The sequence below is a fragment of the Cololabis saira genome, chromosome 16 (genome assembly GCF_033807715.1).
Source record: "Cololabis saira isolate AMF1-May2022 chromosome 16, fColSai1.1, whole genome shotgun sequence".
In the NCBI taxonomy this organism is placed as follows: Eukaryota; Metazoa; Chordata; class Actinopteri; order Beloniformes; family Belonidae; genus Cololabis; species Cololabis saira.
Genome location: NC_084602.1, coordinates 30637717 through 30657349, shown reverse-complemented (window position 1 = coordinate 30657349; position 19633 = coordinate 30637717). Strand labels below are relative to the sequence as shown.

General features: G+C 42.3%; 1 protein-coding gene across 9 annotated transcripts in view; it reads left to right on the top strand.

The window, feature by feature from the left end:
- Positions 1 to 19633, top strand: part of kiaa1109 (KIAA1109 ortholog) — a 106925-nt gene that overhangs the window by 28544 nt on the left and 58748 nt on the right. For 8 of the 9 annotated variants that reach the window (XM_061744041.1, XM_061744040.1, XM_061744036.1 and 5 more), the window contains exons 23-44: positions 454 to 582; positions 1145 to 1264; positions 1403 to 1725; positions 2525 to 2775; positions 3050 to 3290; positions 4246 to 4728; positions 7674 to 7941; positions 8848 to 8985; positions 9128 to 9198; positions 9326 to 9499; positions 10222 to 10342; positions 10492 to 10641; positions 11564 to 11691; positions 11830 to 12032; positions 12148 to 12348; positions 12470 to 12681; positions 13907 to 14058; positions 15261 to 15411; positions 15514 to 15666; positions 15776 to 16016; positions 16156 to 16304; positions 17945 to 18176. In XM_061744041.1, the coding sequence (XP_061600025.1) occupies positions 454 to 582; positions 1145 to 1264; positions 1403 to 1725; positions 2525 to 2775; positions 3050 to 3290; positions 4246 to 4728; positions 7674 to 7941; positions 8848 to 8985; positions 9128 to 9198; positions 9326 to 9499; positions 10222 to 10342; positions 10492 to 10641; positions 11564 to 11691; positions 11830 to 12032; positions 12148 to 12348; positions 12470 to 12681; positions 13907 to 14058; positions 15261 to 15411; positions 15514 to 15666; positions 15776 to 16016; positions 16156 to 16304; positions 17945 to 18176 (4291 nt within the window). The remainder of the gene's footprint in view (positions 1 to 453; positions 583 to 1144; positions 1265 to 1402; positions 1726 to 2524; positions 2776 to 3049; positions 3291 to 4245; positions 4729 to 7673; positions 7942 to 8847; positions 8986 to 9127; positions 9199 to 9325; positions 9500 to 10221; positions 10343 to 10491; positions 10642 to 11563; positions 11692 to 11829; positions 12033 to 12147; positions 12349 to 12469; positions 12682 to 13906; positions 14059 to 15260; positions 15412 to 15513; positions 15667 to 15775; positions 16017 to 16155; positions 16305 to 17944; positions 18177 to 19633) is intronic. The other variant, XM_061744034.1, reaches the window with a different exon arrangement.

Sequence of the window (19633 nt, the reverse complement as noted above, 5' to 3'; positions counted from 1 at the left end):
ATAATATAATAATAAGATAACCTTGTTTGAATTGTAAAATGGGTTTGGCTAAATACAATCTTTGACTAAAACTAGACTAAAATGTCATCAGTTTTCGTCGACTAAAACATTCATGGACAATTCTGACTAAAATAAGACTAAAATTGATCAGACTTTTAGTCGACTGAAACTGGACACGACCAAAAGGAGAATGAACGTGACTAAAACTAATAAAAACTAAAATGATAGCTTGACCCAAAGACTAGACTAAAACTAAAATTGAAACAAAAACAACACTTCTGGGCAGGATTGTGTGTTCAAATTCAAAATGTGTCCTCTAAAGAGCTCGCATTAACCGCTAAAATATTGGTATAAATATCACTTTTGCCAATTTGTAACAAGTCATGTTTCTAGTTTCTTATTCCATGCGTTAGTTTTTCAGATAATGATGAGACTGTTTGTTGTGACTGTTAGTTGGCCAACATGATGGAGTGGGGGGAGACGTTCCTCTTTCACGTGGTTTCTCGAGAGTTCCAGCTGGAGCAACCCAAGCCCTCTGTCATCTGCCAGCACGGCGTCGACCGTCGCATCTGCGATGCCAAGGTACGAGAACATGAAATGCAGAACCACGCACGAGCCGTACGTCTTCACAGCCTTTTCGTTTCCTCTGATGTCGCTTTAGTTTGTGCTAGTTAGCGGCCGTGCGTCTGCATCTCACGCTGGAAGTTCCTAAATTAGATCGTTATGGCCGAAGGCTGTTTTTGGATGTTGGATAGGTTTTTCTCATGTGTGGAATAAAATGTTCAGCTAAGATCAGATAATAGACACAGACCATTGTAAATCTTTCTGTAATGAAGCATGACTCAGAAAGGACACTTAGTTCAAAGTTTAAATAAAAAGCAGAAAACAGAGCACAGATCTATTGATCTGTTTCTTTAAACATTACTGAATATATCATTAATGTGTATACGTCTGTTTCTTAAGATGTCTTGCTTGTATGTGAATACTAACGAGGATATTTTTAAAAACTGTCCCCGAGAGCCGTCGTTAGTCTCTGACAGCTGAGCAGCCGTGGCCGCGGGCGGTGGAGGGAAATGTAGAAACTAAACAAGAGCTTGCTCTCTGAGGAAGCTCTGAAAAGTTTCTAAACAATGCTGTCTTCCAGCTGAGCTGCCTGCCCGGTCACTGCCGCACATCCGAGGAGCTGAAGTACACCATGACCCGGCTGGCCATGGATGGAGTCGACCTCTTCATCGTGGAGCACGGCTGCGCCGCCAATGTTAAGGTAACTGTCACAAAGCACTAATGAAGCGCGGAGAATCACTGCACGGCTTACCGTGTTTGACTCATTGCCAGTTTCATAAATATGTAATAGTTTTGATATTCGTGCTGATATTTAGTTGGGTTTTTTTCCCGTCTGCAGACAGGAATTGTACGTGTCGCCAACTGCAATCTGCACAACCAGGCGGTGGGAGAGGGCATCAGTGCCGTGGTGCAGGACGTAAACATCCGGCAGTACATCGAACAGCAGCAGAGCAGCGACGCCGCCAGGCTGCAGCTGGCCGGCCCGGGTCCAGGCCCGGGTCAAGGCCTCCAGCCCCCTTTACTCCGACGTTCTGTATGGCTGGAGGCCGGCACTGTCAACCTGAACCTCATCACCGCAGACATCGCCCTGGCTGCCGACCACCCAGCCAAATGTGAAGTTCAGAGACATTTCCTGGAACTCCATGACGCTCAGACCAAAAGGTAGAAAACAGCCATCTTTCATGTGTCGTTCATGTGTCTGTTTTCAGTTTAACCCCTTTTCTCTTTTTTTCTTTATGTAAATGGATGACTAATATGATCAGATTTGATTTTTTTTTTTTTCTTTTTAAGAAAAAAAATAGGAAGAGAAGGAGGAAAAAAAACAAAATAAATAAATATAGGGTGGGCTATGTATGAATTGAGTAGGATCAGATCATACAAATAAATAAACAATAATAATACTTAATTAGTAACTAATAAATAAAGTACAAGAAGGAGGTAATTGATTAAATAAATCATGTAAAATATAATAATAAATATCTATCGTCATCAACATCACAATCCTCTTTGAACATACAAACCAGTAATAATGGCAATCTATACAAAAATACACATTCATTCAGAAAAAAAAGGAAAATAAGTAACAATATTTGTTTTTTTTTTGATGATCAGATTTTTAAAATGAAATTAGTTAATTTTATTTCTAGCATTTATAGCTATATCAATTCAGGTGCATGATTATAAAACCCTCTGGTGTGGCAGTAAAACCTCATCGCTCAGTCATTTTTAGTCTGTATTTGGGCAAGATGCTTTATTGTAGCTAAATTTGAGTTGACTGAGAACCCAATACTCTGAATTTAGCCAAAGAAACATGTGACAGTTAATAGTGATCAAGTTTCATATCAACAAGGTCTTGTCTGCAACTCAAATTCTTCCAGGGATCTTGACATTTTTCTCCTCCAGCAGTGACCCCACCAGCTCAAATCCACCTCACTCTCCCCGTGTCCCCTTCTCTCCTCAGGCTGTGGTTCCTGTGGCCTGAAGAAGCCAGCGTTCGCAACAAGCGCAGCAGGAACCGCTGCGGATGCCTGGGCGGTTGCAGGTTCTTCGGCGGGACCAACATGGGCCTGGACTACTTCAGGCTGGAGGAGCTGACACCCTCCTCCTCATCGGCCTTCTCCTCCTCCAGCACCGAGTCCGACATGTGCTACGGCCAGTCCTTGCTGCAGCCCGGGGAGTGGATCATTACAAAGGAAACCCCCAAAGTGGATGGTATTTAGTTTAAAACATATACTTCCTGATATCTTTATTAAGTTATTCTTCCTTGGCTCCGCTTGAGGGCTTTCTTGTGGCTTCTCAGCCAAATGCTTTAATAAAACCATTACTCTGTCTTGTAAAGGTTTATTGCACGAGAGTAATTTACAAATATAGGACCTTGAGCTTTTATATTCAAATTAAGATCATTTAGAGTTAATATCATTAATAAAACACCCAGAGCCTGTAAGGTTTGTATTTTTCAGCGGATCTTGTTTCCGTGTTTCCTCAGGGAGGGTTGTAGGACTGAAAACAGACACGCACTCTCCTTGCCTGCCGCCTGAGCTGCCCGAGAGACGTGGTCAGCAGCAGCTCAGCCTCCAGGTGCCCCAACGCTCCCACAGCTCGGCCTCGTCCTCGGAGGAAAACAGCTCATCTAGTGCTGCTTTACCTCTGCTGGCTGGAGAGAGGGACACGCCTTCCCCGAGCACCGAGGAACGCATGTTCCCCGTGAACGGGAAAAGCCCCGCTGAGTGAGTAACAAGTGACGCCACCAGGGCTGGGGATCGATTCAAATGTCAAGAATCGATTTGATTCCATTTCTTAAGATTCAGAATCGATTATCAAGATTTGATCCTAGATCGATTTGGGTTAGTGTTAGTGTAAAACGGTTTTTGAAGCTGTTGCCTGAATTATATGACTGTGTAGTTATGCAACATATTAATACTGGTATTATATTGAGATTCAACAGCAAGTATTGGCAGCTAATGATGCTGTAAGGACCAATCAGCTCCCAGAATACTGATATAACTGCTTTCAGAAACATTGTGTGGGGCAGAATTATCAAACAGATCCAGGGCAGCAAACAGAGGCGTATGAAATCGCTTTTATTTTTAACACATTCAGTTAAAATTTTTGAGAATTAGTTTTTTTTAGCATTTTATGCAACTGTAACCCCAAGACAGTATATAAAGTAATGAAATATAGACAATTTATGCAATTATAACTGAAAACTTTAATGTTTTCATACCTTTAAACATATTTAAAGGCAAAAACACGGCACGAGTTATTCTTGTGTCCAACAAAACATCCTTTTTTGGGCATAAACAACAAAAAAAAATCCAAAATTGTAATGATGAAAAAAACAAAAAAAAAACAATTTTTAGACATACAAATCGATTTTTAGGATAATGTTTTTAACTCAAGAAATATTAAATTCATTACCGTTAATAGGAAGGATATGTTGGAAGCACAATGAGGCAGAAATGGGATTTTCAGCCAGCGTAGTAGTTGCTTATTGATTTTTTTTTTTAGCTTTCCTAGCTTCCTTGGGGGACCCATTCACTCTACCCACTTAATTCAATTGTATTATTATAACTATTATTATGGTATTGTGAATAAATTCAAACTTCAAAACTTCAAACTTGATCAAATTTTTCACAGTTCGTATTGCCTCTAAGCGTAGCAATCGTGCTTTTCACTTTGCAGGACCATAGGGGAGGTCTCACCCGTGTCACCCAACAGCTCCCAGGGCCGCTCCTCTGTGCGCTCACCCCTCTGCTCACCTCTGAAGCGACAGTCATCCGTGCAGTCCGGCCGGCTGGGCAGCACCAAGAGCCTGTCGGCCGCAGTCTTCACCGAGAAGCCGCCTCCGGTCCTCGCCGGAGGCGTCCAGTTCAGCACCGAGGTTTCCCGCAGCGACGAAAACGTCCTGGACTCTCCTCGTCAGCGGAGAAGCTACGGCTCATTTCCCTTCACGCCATCAGCGGACTCCAACACCTTCCATCAGTACCGCTCCGCCGACTCCAGCATGTCTGTGGCCGACAGCGAGGCCTACTTCTCTGCCGCCGAGGACTTTGAGCCAATCAGCAGCGCCGACGAGGGTCCGGGGACGTACCCGGGCCGCAAGAAGAAGAGGAGGCAGCAGACCCAGCAGCCACAGCAGCCTCCGTATCACATGGAGAACTACAGGTCAGATACTTGAGGGAAAAGCTCAAAAACATTCTCCATGAGTTAGAAGTTGGAGAGAGCGCAGAGTTATTGGTCAGATCAAGTAAAAGATAGAGATTCACAGCAGCCCACAGTAACATCAAAAGATCTGTAAGTGCAGATGAATTAATAATCTGTCTTTCAAAGTTCTTATCTTGCCAGAATTCCCAAAGTGTACCCTTTTTTAAAATAAAAAAACTGAAGAATTTTTCTTCAAAGCATTTGATAAATGCATAAATTGATTTAATGCAAATGTCTAACAAATGAGTGTATTGTGTCCCTTTTCTCCAATATCACGCAAATGTAATATTTATTGAACGTAGATACACATTCAAAAGAAACCCCTTAACATTTTAAAGACAAGGCTTTCAGCATAGTTTTTATTACAAAAAGTAAATAAATAAATACACGGCTGCATCAATGATCTCTTCCAGTGAAGTGTTTGCAGTCGGTTTAAAATATCTTGTAGGAACAATATGCAGGAATAGATTTAATTTTTTAATGTTTAATATCCTAAAAGTCATGAATTTCGTTGTAAATCTACTTCTCCCCAGGCTGAACACGTTTGCAGCTTCAGTCTGTTACTCTGATTTGATCATGGATGCACAGATGAGCATGATGTTGAGGGGTTTGGGCGAATAAGACGTTTGATCCGCGGGTCACCACTTAGTGCTGGAATGAGTTACAAATTGGATTTCCCTCTTGGTCTGCTGCCACCTCGTCATCCTTTTATTACCATAAATAGTTCTTGTATGGATTTCAGCATGCCAATTGATTGGTGCAGCGTGAACAAAAACAAGTGATCAATTTAGATTTCCCGAAGGGCTCAGCTGGAACACATGTGGCTCAGTTCAAGAGCGTAACATAATAAAATAAGATATCCTTAGATTTGTGTGCCACAGCAAAATGGTGAAATAGAACAAACTTAAAAAAGTAAATAAATTGTGAGGAGAGCTGGAGTCGCAGCGTCACATGAGACCCCCATAATTCATCAGTATGATCACTTTTTTTTTTTTTTACTTTGTTTTTATTGAAGAAAAACACATTCCTTGACAACATCACATAATATATGAGGGCATTAAAGACGGCAACAAAATGGGACCAGTTGGGTCTAGAAAGTTGAATAAAACTGATAAATGAAAAATAATAAATAAATAAATGAACACAAAAGAAAAATGCAGGCACTCTGGTGGCTTGAAAAAAGTTAAAAAACCTTTATTTGGACTGGGTTACATTCTAAAAAACACCAACGCAGAATGTTTAGATGGTAACCCAGTCCAAATAAAGTTTTTTTTTTTTAAACTTTTTTCAAGCCACCAGAGTGCCTGCATTTTTTCTTTTGAGTTCAATGTTGCACCCATTGCAAGAGCACCGTGGGTTGTGGGGACACCAGCAGCGCTCCTGTTATTCTGTTTTAAATAAATGGACAGTTGAGACATTCCACGTACCCCAGATTCTCCTCAGTTGGAAAGGTACATGGCAATAGGAAGCCATCTCCTCACAAAAACATCAGACCTTTATTGTAATCGAGCAGTTAAAGCCTCTATTCCATACACCTCCCGTAGCTTCTGTTTCCACTGGGCCACTGTAGGTGGCTGTGTATTCAACCACTTTATTGTCACCATTTTCCCAGCAGTCATCAAGTATATGTAGCAAGTACTCTTGGTCCCGTGTGTACATGCCTTCAGGAGTCGGATTGAAAAGACACTGACTTGGGGTGAATAGTATATTTATTCCCATAACTTTATCTATCTCACTCTTTAACCCCTTCCAAAAAGGCGATATCATTGGGCAATCCCAAAATATATGTGAGTGGTCGCCAATCCCTCCACATCGTCTCCAGCAGTATATTGCCGCTGGGTTACTTGTAAAATTAGAGACCACAGACGGCGTCTTGAAGAACCTAGTCTTCATCTTCCAGTCAAACTCCTTCCACATATTACTATTGATACCTTTATGACATCCGATGCACATTGTTTCCCACTTCCCATCTTCAATTATAATATTTAACTCCAGCTCCTATTTGTTTTTAATATAAAACGTGTTGTCTGATGTATCCAGTAGGAGATTTCTGTATATGTGGGAAAACTTGCTTCTTACTGGGTATTTTATGTTTAGTTAAAGGGGACCTATTATGAAAAACAGGTTTTTTCTTGGTTTATCATATATAAAGTGGTCTCCCCTCAGCCTGCCAACTCAGAGAAGGAGGAAAGCAACCAAATTCTGCAGTGTCTGTACAGCCGCCCGGATGAGCCATCCAGTGTCTGTCCATCTCCCTCCAGCCAGCTGACACTTTATTGAGGTTTTTGTAGTGAAATGAGGAGGAATCATAGAGATAACTTCTCGATAACCGTTTCCTACAGCGCTTTCAACTGGCTTTCAACGCGAGCGACAGGAAGAAAATAGAAGCAGGGTGTCCGACAAATGTTCAGCTCAAAACGGCGTCGCTGCGGCCAGTTAGGACAGTCCAATAGAAAATAAAGCAGCGGAATTGATTTTGTCGCTGACACTCGCTCGAATCGCATGCAGTTAGGACACGGTGTAACTCCGCCGGCCGGAGCTTCCGCCATTTTTTCGTAGCGGTGTATCGTGTCATTCAGGCAGCCAATCAGCACAGCGCCTCATTATCATAGCCCCGCCCACTCAGAATCCTGCATAGATAATGAGGTTAGAGAATGGGATGATAAAGACATGGATCAGAGGCTGAATTATCTAATTTATTTAGCAAAAACAATCAAAACCTTGTTTTTACGACATTCAAGGCCTGTTTAAAATAGACCATAGATACCATAATAGGTCCCCTTTAAATAAATAAAGTACATTTCCATGTTCATCGGAGCATTTTTGATTGTAGTTCGAGCACATTTTAAACCATTATTGGTTTGAATCCAACCGTGTCATATTAATTTGTTCACACTTGTATACAGCCGGAGTTCCATTTATCACAGCGTGGAGGGTCCCCTCACCTACGTCCTCAACGGGGAGCTGATCACGGAGCGACCTCTGCCCCCACCCCCGCTGCCCCCGCTGCCCCCGCAGCCGCTGCCCAGCCACATGTCCCAGGCCTCCTTCGTGTCGGCGCTGGCCCTGGAGGAGGAGAGCTCCGTGGAGGCGGAGAAGACGGCCGAGCCGGGGCCGGTGACGCGGCAGCCGCACGTCATGGCCTGCTACCAGAGCTACCTCGCCCACTACCAGGTGCTCTTTCTCCCAGTTCTTTATACTTCAACTTAAAACAACCGCATAGTTAGTTCTGTTATTTACGGAAGAGTATTAGGGCCAGGCAAGAGAAAAAAAAAATTGAGTGGAAGATTTTTTTTACTGTGCACTTCGAGAAAAAAGTCGAAATTTTGTGAATAAAGTCGAAATTTCGCCTTTTTTCCTCAACATTTCAACTTTTTTCTCGACATTTTGACTTTTTTCTCGAAATTGTACTTCAACATTAATCTCGACTTTTTTCTCGACATTTCCACTTTTCTCTCAACATTTCGACTTTTTTCTCAACATTTCGACTTTATTCACAAAATTTTGACTTTTTTCTCAAAATTTTGACTTTTTTCTCGACATTTCGACTTTTTTCTCAACATTTTGACTTTTTTCTCGACATTTCGACTTTTCTTTCAACATTTTGACTTTTTTTCTCAACATTTCGACTTTATTCACAAAATTTTGACTTTTTTCTCAACATTTTTGACTTTTTTCTCGACATTTCGACATTTCGACTTTTTTCTCGAAATTCTACTTCAACATTGATCTCGACTTTTCTACTTTTTTCTCGAATTTCGACTTTTTTCTCGACATTTCGACTTTTTTCTCAACATTTCGACTTTATTCACAAAATTTTGACTTTTTTCTCAACATTTTGACTTTTTTCTCGACATTTCGACATTTAGACTTTTTTCTCGAAATTCTACTTCAACATTAATCTCGACTTTTCGACTTTTTTCTTGAATTTCGACTTTTTTCTCGAACTGCATAATGAAAAAAAAATCTTCCTCCTCTAAAATATTATTTTTATTTTTCTCCTGCCTGGCCCTAATACTCTTCCGTAGTTATTCCTACTCTGTTTTCATGTTGTTTTGTTTTCGTCTCCACCTTTACCAGGTCTCAAATTGGTCTGTCAAGCAGCCCACCAATAAAAGGACGTCCAAGTCCTCGCTGCATCGTCCCCTGGATCTAGACACACCCACCAGTGAGGAGAGCTCTGGCTCCTTCGACCAGCTCTCTGTCCCCTGCTTTAAGGTCACTGACATCAACCTCATTCAGAATGAGTTCATGTGTGTCTGGTTAGCTGGTTCAGTCTGCATGTGACACTTCAGTTGGCACTGTCGTATTATCAGAGCTTTTACTGTGTTTCTAAACTGCTCATATGTCTCCATCACAGCTGGTGAGGCAGGGCCTTTCTGCCAGCTCGCTGTTGGATAGAGGAGTTCAGCTGATGGGGGACAACAACAGGTATTAAAACCCACTTTTGTTTTACTATCTTGCTTTGCCAAAAATACTGTATCATCCCTTAATATCATCCCTGTCTTTACAACCTGTCCTGCTTTTGAGCCTCGGTGTGATCGTCTCTCCTCTACAGTACGCCGTACACACCCCTGGATAAGAGAGCGATGGAGAACACGGACGAGGACACGACAACAGAGGACTGGAGTTTGGAGCAGCCGCTGGCTCAGACCAGAACCACTGCCATCGTGGAGGTGAAGGGAGCCATCAACGTGGTGCTCACGCCGCTGGTGGCCGAATCCCTGGACAGGTGACCAAACACACTTCCTCTATGGATCAAGCCAAATCTTTTTGATGAGATGTGAATGTGAAACAATGTTGCTTCTTGTTCAGCTTTTTAATTTATTAGTTTCACTCGAGGCTAAAATTTTAACTTTTAACTCAAACCTTTTATTAGATCCAAGATTAACATGCTAAAAGTGGTTCAGAGTCTGATCTCGTTCTTGATCACGGATGATGAATCGTTAGTTTGCCGGTGGCTAAAAGCACACAGTTATAAATGTTAAATTACAAGCACTCATCTCTCGACCAGCTCAGTTCATAATATGGACCAACATCCAAGTAAATACACAGTACTTGGTCAGATATCATTTGCATGTGTGAATTATTTTTTGCTTTGCAAATTTAAAGGGTTGTCTTACTACATTTAAACTGATAATACAGCTGCAAACAACCATTTGCAATGTGAAGCTAAGTAATGCTCTTGCTGGAGAGCACAGTCTCACATCCTCTGTGTGTTGTAATCACAGCTCATGTGAGTTCCTGCCACGCAGGACAAAACAAGCAAGTTTACAGGGTTTCTTCCTCTAAATAAAACAGACTTTTCAGCTAAAAGGCCTCCTACAGACAGATTGACTGGCTTCAAGTTGGGTTTTACTTTCAGTCCTTATAAGAGAACATAAATGATTGTGTGAAACATGTAGTGGGATTTATATAAATAAATGACTGAATAAAACATCTGGTGTTGTTCAGATACATCGAGTCCATGGTCCACTTCGCCAGTATTCGACACCCGGCCGCCATCCTGGACGACCTTCACGGCAAAGTTCTCACTGAAGCCTATCAAATAAGCAAATCCACAGTCACCGACTCTGTACGTAGAACACCTATGTCCTCACTTATTTTTAATTTACACCTTTTGAGACCGAATGTAATCGTCTTCTTAGTCCGAAAGTGAACTTAAGCAGATTTAATTGCCCAGAGACTGATGTGTCAGTGTTTCTGGGTTTGGGATCCACACAGAGCCAAACAGGCAAGCAGGAGCACAAGCTGTCCAAGACGGAGGGCACGACCCCGGGCTCGCTCAACATTTCCCAGGGCCAGACGGAGCTGTCTGTCAAACCGGATAATGTGAAAATCAAGGGCCTTCAGGCCAACGTCTCCATCCCCAAGGTGAGAGCCGTGACCCCAAATAATGAGAGGCCAGCAGTGCTGCTCGGCTCGTGCTCGGAGAGGTTGAGAAGCCGGCGCCGAATCATTAGCACTGCTACACAACATGTTGCAATCAATGGACATGAACTGTACTCTACATTTGTGTTTGTTTATATGTGAAAATATACTCTGAGCTGTCAACGCCGTTCAACTTGTGAGTAATGGCTGATGCACGCCATATTAAATGGTTGCTTTTAATTGTTGTAATGGCATTAAGTGTGCAAATAGCAGCTTTAAACAAAGAATTGACTTATATATTGTTACCGTATTTTCTGGACTATAAGCCGCTACTTTTTTCATAGGTTTTGAACCATGCAGCTTATACAAAGGTGCGGCTATTCTGTGGATTTTTCTTCCACCGCTCGGGGCGCTCTAACCGGAATTAGAATCAAAACTAAGACAAAATAAATGCAAAGAAGAATATGCTACTTCTTCTTTAGCAGATAGAAGTCGGTAGAAGCAGATTTCAAACAGATAAATAGATAAATAAATACCCGTTATTTTCTCTTGGTTCTGTCCCGTTTTAATCAGCAAAGTTGCTGCCGTGTTAAAAGACACTGTTAGGAAAGGATCTATTTAGGTACAAACATGTACATCATTTACAGTTCAAAATGGTTCCGTACATGTAGTAAATATCTAATCTCACAACATAAATATCTGCGGCTTGCATATCTTTTTTTTAAATAGAGCGGATGCGGCTTGTATGCAGGTGCGGCTTATAGTCCAAAAAAACGGTATATTCATCTTTGTAGCACAGAAGTCCGTCATTATTAGATCATTATTATGGATATATTTTGAGTTATCAAGTTACTTATTTCCACAAAAATTGTGTTTTCCAGCACAGTTAAGTTCTGCGTTCTTGTCTTTTGTTGTTGTTGTGCAGGTGAACCTTTGCCTCCTGCAGGCCTCCATAGAGGAAGTGTCGCCTTCTTGCTCCAGCAAGTGTGTCACACATGTGTCTCTGGTGGCGCTGTGCTTCGACAGGATCGCCACACAGTTCAGGATGAACAGGTACGGCGTCCATTGCTGCTCGTGGTGATTGGTCTGTGGCCGCGTTGGACAAACGTCCCTGTCGTCCACGACGACGGGGAACTGTGACGATGTCGGCAGTCAAATCTGGATGCAGTTTTCTCTTCTGTTTGATTCCAGGGGTATCGTGGAGGAGAATCCAAACACCACGGAACACGGCCGCCCCTCCGTGATGTTAGAGAAGTACGCTTCAGCCACCAAGATGCAGCCTCAGTCCTCCGGCTCACTGCGCTCCAACGCCGGCATCGAGAAGGGCAAAGAGATCGCTGCGAGGCTCAACATCCACCGTATCCACAGCCAGCTCCGCGGCCTGGACTCCACAGGTTCGGTTCTGAACTCTTAACCATATTTATCACATTGTGCTTAGAAAACCCAAGTGGGATTTAGTTTTTCCCGCTGAAGGTGAGATGAGAATATAATCCTCTCGGTGTTCTGCAGACATCGGGACGTGCGCCATCACAGCCATCCCTTTTGAAAAGTCCAAAGTGCTCTTTGGCCTGGAAGAAATAGAGGAGTTTACGATGGTGGATGAAACGGATGCCCAAGTAACCCCGGGTGATCTGGGCCGCGCCGCTCCTTCCCTCGAGAAATGGGGCTGGATCATGTTTGAATGTGGAATAGAGAACCTCACTGTCAAAGGTAAACGCATCCAGACGGTCAAAGCAGCAGCCATCCAACATTTATAACAGGAACTGCCACGGCCCTCGGGGGGAGACGAATGTGTGCAGATCTGTGATTGTGTTCCAATCTGTTTTCACAGGAGGGCGTCAGTCAGGGGCCATTCTTTACAACGCATTTGGGGTGATGGGTCGCTCCGATATCGGAGGGAAGACCGGTATGTCCAAGTCTAATGGCTCCACCGGCTCTCAGACAGGAAGCGGTTACAGCACTGACGTGTCCGATGACAACTTGCAGCACGACAACATGAGTCCTGCCTCCGATGTTAATGAGCACTCCGACTCAGACGAGCAGGTGAGACAGGATGTGTGTGTGCTCGTAAAGTTGCTGAGAAAAGGATCTGATTTAGCAGAATACCACATCTAGAACTCAATCTGTGCATTTTGATTATACATATTTCCCCAAAACAGACACTTCATGTCTTTTGCACTCAATTGTTATTAAGAAATACAAATGGAGATACTCTGGTGAGACACGTGTACTGTGAAATAACTAAGAATATTACAGACCAATCTTAACAAAGAATAATCGTATGAAATAGATGCCAGAGAAAAAGCTAAAACGCGAGCTTGTGTGTGAAATGATACACAATCACACTTGGAAGATAGTTTCATTAAGACATCCGATGTCATTGCTTCTTTGTGGCAGCAGAGTGACAGAGAAGAAGTCGTCATCCTGCATCGGCAGCTCAATAGAGATGTGATGGATGACAGGTGTTCCCAGACATGATGTCAAAACTTTTCTGCAGAAGAAAAATGAGACGCGGATTTGAACGCGAGTCGAGCCGTTTAAACTCTGCAGCACAAGTATTTATAGTTTAGAGAAGTCTTTTTTTTTTGTAATGGAAGACGAGGCATTAAAGGAGTCGAGTTACTCACATCCACACAGAAAGTGTGGTGCAGGATATTTCTCTATAAAAATGCAGTTTGCTCAACAAAGGGTGGAGTAAAAAAGGCTCAACAAAGGGTGCAGCCCCTAAATCCCTTCACAGATTTAGGGGCTGCATATCTTTGAAAGGACTTAATTGTGGTTTGTTTGGTGCAGATAAATTACAAACCCACACAGGCTCACGAGGAGACGCTTTATGTTACAAGCTGCAAAAGGGCCAAAGTCATACTGTGACTTTAGACTTCAGACTTTTTATTGTCAGTATACAGGGCACAACGAAATTAAACGCAGTACGGAGTGGTGTTTTCCTTCAAAAGAAAATTAAGTAAAAAAAGTATAAGTATAAGTATAAATAAAATAGAATAGTACAAAAATAAAATAGAATAGACTATGTAAAAAGAACAGTATATGTACAAAAATGTGCAACAGGCAAAAATGTGCAACAGTGACCTCAAGGGCAATTTTTGTGTGTGATCAATTTGCTATTAATACCACTGACGATAAATGATCCATTAAAAATCATTTATGCACACAAAGTAGGTCTAAAGAGCAAAGTGGGAGGGAAGAACGTCTGATGGACTAAGAGGCAGTCGGTCTGTCGGACTGAATCTTTTTATGTTCTGCACCGTAGGATGAAGGAGTGGAGTCTGACGACCTGAAGAAAGACCTCCCTCTCATGCCGCCGCCGCCCGACTCCAGCAGCATGAAGCTGACCATCAGGGAGATCTGGTTCAGCTTCGCCGCTCCCACTAACGTGCGCTCACCTTCACAGTCCATATCCAGGTAGGACTGCTCCACCTACTTTGTGGAAATACATGTGAACGTTATTCATTTCCACCGAAGCCTCTGAAACAAAGCCACCATGATCTCCTGAGTTATTGGATCGTAGTGTCAGCGGTTTTTCGGGCAATATGCGCCGAGATGAACAATTTTCCTCTGCTGGAATAGGTTTCTGTAAAAATCCTCTTCTGTCAGCAGTTGTGATCTGCTGTCAGCTTAGCTGCAGATATAAACCTGTCAGTCTCACAGGCCAGCGGACCCATCAAACCAGCAGGAGCTTTCTGAATGTGGAGTGTTATTATGAGTTCATGTAGAAGAGAAAAACACTTTTCTAACTCTGAACATTTCCTTGGGAAAGAAAACACGGCTGGTTTTTTGTTATATGAATTCATAAATGCATTAGCCACCATTAGCATAGAAGAACACAGTTTTGTTTATACTGACGAGTCGTTACTGAGATGCAGTGGTGTCAAAAGTATTTCATTCATTACTCAGGTAGAATTATAGATAATAGAGTTTAAAAATACTCCTGTAGAAGTTGAAGTATCAACTCAAGTTTTTTACTCAAGTAAAAGTATAAAAGTACTGGTTTCAAAACTACTTAAAGTATAAAAGTAAAAGTAATGTAAGGGGGAAAAAAGCCATTAAGGACAAAAGCCATTGAAAATGAATGCGTCTTAGTATAATGCAAATATATTAAAGAACCATATATGTGTACTATTGAGCATTAACATGTGTTTCGGAGAGCAGAAGATATGATGTCTAGTTGCCTATAAGTATTGTAATGGTGCAAAAAGTCAAACTTCAGAGGCATGTTATCATTTATCCTAACCTTTATTGGAATGTACATCCAAGTTTAGTTGCAGGAATCTGAGGGCAACGGATGTAAGAACAAAACTGGACAAGAACATCTGAAACAACCACAACCAAATTCACTCTATCCGGATGGAGAAATTTAACTGGATAGTTTTTTTTTTTAAAGGCCGAAATGAAATAGAGTAACGAGGCTGTTTTTAAAATGTAACGAGTAAAAAGTACAGATAATTGCGTGAAAATGTAAGGAGTAAAAGTAAAAAGTCGTCTGAAAAATAATTACTCCAGTGAAGTATAGATAACCAAAATTTCTACTTAAGTAAGGTAACGAAGTATTTGTACTTTGTTACTTGACACCTCTGCTGAGATGAAACAATGTCTTCTGCGTTTAGGCAGCTGAATCTGCTCAGCACAGCCACACCAGCTATTGGAGCCTGGCTGGTTCCCATCGACCAGCTGAAGTCTTCTCTCCGCAAGCTGGACATGGAGGGCACGCTGCGCGTGTGCGCCGTCATGGGCTGCATCATGACGGAGGCTCTCGAGGTGAGCAGAGATTATACAGTCTAACGTCTGCCTTTTTATTTGGTTAACCAGCTCAAATCGTCGTTTTCACCCAGAATACTTGAACCTTTCTCCTGTAAACAGAAGAAGAGCATCCACATCCCCATCCGCAGCAAATACAACCGCGTGACCAAGCGAGGTCGCTACCTGCATGAGAATCCCTCCTGTATGCTCTGCAACATCCTGCACCGCTACCTGCAGCAAGCCGACTACTCTGTGATCGAGGAGGCCACCATGGTCAGTTTGAGATTGTTTGGACTGTCGGTGACTGCCCAGTCCTTTTCTCTGCTTTCAATAATCCACGAGGAGATCTGATCAGCTCTTTTCTCGGCTCCTTTCCTCCTAGAACGACGGCGTCCCGGCTCTCGTGACCCTGAAGAAGGGTTTAGTGGCCTTGGCCAGACAATGGATGAAGTTCATCGTGGTGACTCAGGGTTTCAAGGCCATTGGTCTGATGAAACCCAACCAGTTGGGAAAGCCCAAGGAGACGCAGCCGAGCCTCGGTGACACCGGTCTGGGCCTGGACAACGGCGCTGCGCTGCAGAGCGACACCAGCGCCGACGGGGCCGAGTTTGAATTTGACGCAGGTGGGAACGTGCAGCTCTCAGAAATGACCACTCGTTAGATCTGAAGGTGGATTGTGGGTAGCAGGGTGTCGTGGTTTGTGAATCCTTTTTTTCATGAAAGTCCTTTTTATTTTTTTTGTCTTATTTTTTTTTTGTGAAGCCACAGTGAGTGAACACACCATGTTGCTGGAGGGAGCCTGCAGTCGCCCCCCGCCCAAAGAGGGCAACTCTGGTCCCGTCAGCGGAGTGGAGATCATGAGGAAGCTCTCCAAGTCCCACGCACACAGCGAGTCTGCGCTTAGAATAAAGGTACGGTGCTAGAATGTCTGAGCTGCATTCTTGTAACTAATGGCAGTGGCACTTTTCCACTAGTACCTACTTGGCTCAACTCATCTCAGCTCGGCTCGACTCAACTCGGCCTGGTTTCTTTTCAATAACAATTCAGCCCCTGAAGCAAAAGTAGGAGGGTTGGAGCGAAGCTGCTGTGACGTATTTGATTGTGTGTTCTAAACGAAGAAGACAACAACACTAAAGATGTAGAACCTGGAGGAGATGATAGATGTGCTGCTGGGTCTGTGACTTGTGTTCAATATCAAGTTAAAAAATGAGAGTGAGAGAAGCTTCAATCAGCGACGATTTTTATTTTTTTTTTTAAATTTGTCTCAGCGCTGCTGAAAAGTCAGTTGGAAGCCGAGAGCAGCTATGAAGAGACAGAGCTCCTGGTGGATCTGGTCGTTTTTTATCGCCCGTCTAGATCCCTTTTTAATTCTCTCCTCAGCCACCAGATTTATGAACATCTGCACCTCAGAGTTGGATCACCAAACAGACTTTTGCGCTGGTCGAATAAAATTAACCAGAAGCCGCCATCAGAGTCGCTCGTTCGCTGATGTCACATCCTGACTCAGACGTCTGTCTCCAACCCCCCGACCAATCGGTGGCCTGTAGTGTGATGACATCACAGCCCGACTCAGGCCGCTTAGAACCTTGGGAGAGTAGTTACAGAAAAAGTATCTACTCGGCACAGTTAGACCTCTACTGGGAAAGAACCAAACCGAGTGGAGGTGAGCCGAGCCAGACTGACTAGGTACTAGTGGAAAAGCGCCATTAGAGACCATATGTAACTTAAAAAAAAAAACCATCCACATTTACATGTTAATACAATTCTCATTGGGATATGAATAGTGTATGTGCTCATACTGCACACACCCCTCGCTCCCTGAACGTAATCAGAGCGTTCACCCAGCAGGAAGCTGTTTCAGGAGATCCATCCTGCTCATCCAGGGATGCACAGAAAACAATGAATAGGTGCCTCTGAGGCAGCCATAAATCTTGTTTTTTGGAGTCACATGCTGTCAAGTTACCAGGATTTATAAGCCAGGGTTATTTCACATTTTTCCCAAAAGTTAAATTAAAGGATACGACAAGTTATCCGATATTATTTCACCCTTCTTGGAGTCAGTGAGCTGTTGGAGCTAAAACTTTAGGAACTTTAACACCCTGGGGTATTGAGCTAATAAGATGTAGATCTGTTCTTTTAAGTTCCAATAAATGGGCAACAAGTTGTTTTGTTTTTTGAGCACTCTGAAATCCCTTCGCCAAAGTGACCTTCTTGAAAGGAAGTAGACATTTCACAGCAAACTGAGAGTAGAATCTGAAATGTGCCACGAAGGTGACTCCATCTTTTAAAGGCCTAAAGGATTAAGAGTTTACACTGGGTGACAAGATGACACTGTACTTACGCTGCCAAATTAAAGTGCAGAGTGTTTATACCATATTTATTGAACCGGCTCAGCTCTTTTGTCCTCATCTTTGACGTCAGCCTTCTCTGTAACGTTGCCAGACGCAATTTATCCCACCTGTCATTTAAATGAAATGCCGTCGGCAGCTGGTGAGAAATGACCGTGCGACTGTAACCTCCTCTCAGCAGTCCGTGCATTTGTCATACCCAGGGCTCGCACCCCTACCAGTCTCTGAGCTACACCAGCGGCGACACGGCGGCCGACTCGCCGGCGCACGTGAGCCGCGCCGGCCTGCCGGCCAAGGACAGCCCCAGGAAGGAGAGTCTCCTGAGCAACCTGACGGGCAGCTTCCGCAGCCTGCACAACCTGCTGGAGGGAACGCCTCAGAGGAACGAGCCGTCTGCGGCCACCACGGCCAAGAGCAGCTCCCTCACCCGCACAGGTACCACCCACGTCAGCCGCAGAACCAAGCAGCTGCTTAGGGCCCTGTGGCCACTAGGGGGCCCCCAAGAGTTAAAAAATAATAATTTAACTGCTATTTGATTTTTATTTTTATTTATTTGTACTTTTTTGTATTCTTTTTTATTTAACATGCATGTTTGAAATAAAAAAATAAAACAAAAAAAGTAAAAAAATAAAATACAAATGGGCAGACCTCACAGATCCACCAACATGTTCGAAACGGAGTAGGATTGAAGTAAACACTTATCGAGTCCTACCCCTGAAGCTTACATACAGTACATTCTTACATATAACAAGAGTTTCAATAAGCTTACTTATAAAACACACATAACCAAACACCCCTACTTTAATAACTATTCAATATAGTGATATAATACTCAATTATATGTATATATAAATATAGTCAAAAACAAAACCAATCGAAGCAAACAAAAAGAAAAGAAAACAACCGCCCAGCATTTAGTTGTGCTACTATGTATGTATGTAATAATAAAAGTAATTATAATGTATTGTATTACATTATCATTACTTTACAATAATACTACAATATAATAGAGAACAAATAGACAACAATGATATAACAATATACTTGAATAACTATATAAGAGTAGATATATATACTGGTTCATATATTTACCCCCAATTATATACATAAAAATTGCTATAAATCGACATGTCTACATATATCTATAAATCAATATATATTATATATATATTATATATACTATATATCAATATATAGATATATAAATACTGTATGTATAATATAACTCATATCTATATACATACCTACATATAACATATCTATATTCATAATATAAACCTATATATCTACATATATTAATAAATGTACATATCTACATGTTTATTCGCATCTGTATTTTGAAAAAAAACGTTTCTTTAATTTAACTGCTAGCTGTTCATGCTAAATAAAAACACCAGCGATAAAGGAACACTTCCTGGGGTTTCTTGTAGCTCCTGAATCTACCAGTCAAGGCTTGTCTGCACTAATTCTTCAGAGGCTTGAAGAATTGAACATCCCCTTTGAGGACTGTAGGGGACAATCATATAACAATGGTGCAAACGTGAAAGGTGCAAATAAAGGTGTGCAGGCTAGGCTTTTAAAAAAAAATCCATGTGCTTTTTATGTGCCTTGTGCCTTATGTGCCCATAGCTTAAATCTAGTGGTTTTAGATGCTGCTAAAGCGTCTGTGGATGCCACTTGCTTCTTTGGAAATGTGGAAAAAAATGTCCAACGTCTTCTCAGATTCCCCTGAAAGATGGACCATCTTGAAAAAGCATGTAAACATCAAGCTTCCATGGTCTTAATCTCTGTGGATTACAATCTAACTACAACAAAAAGTTCTTACATCTAGTTTTACAAGTGTATTTGTAATGACAGGGAAAAAACATGAAATAAGTTTATAGTGGGTGTGT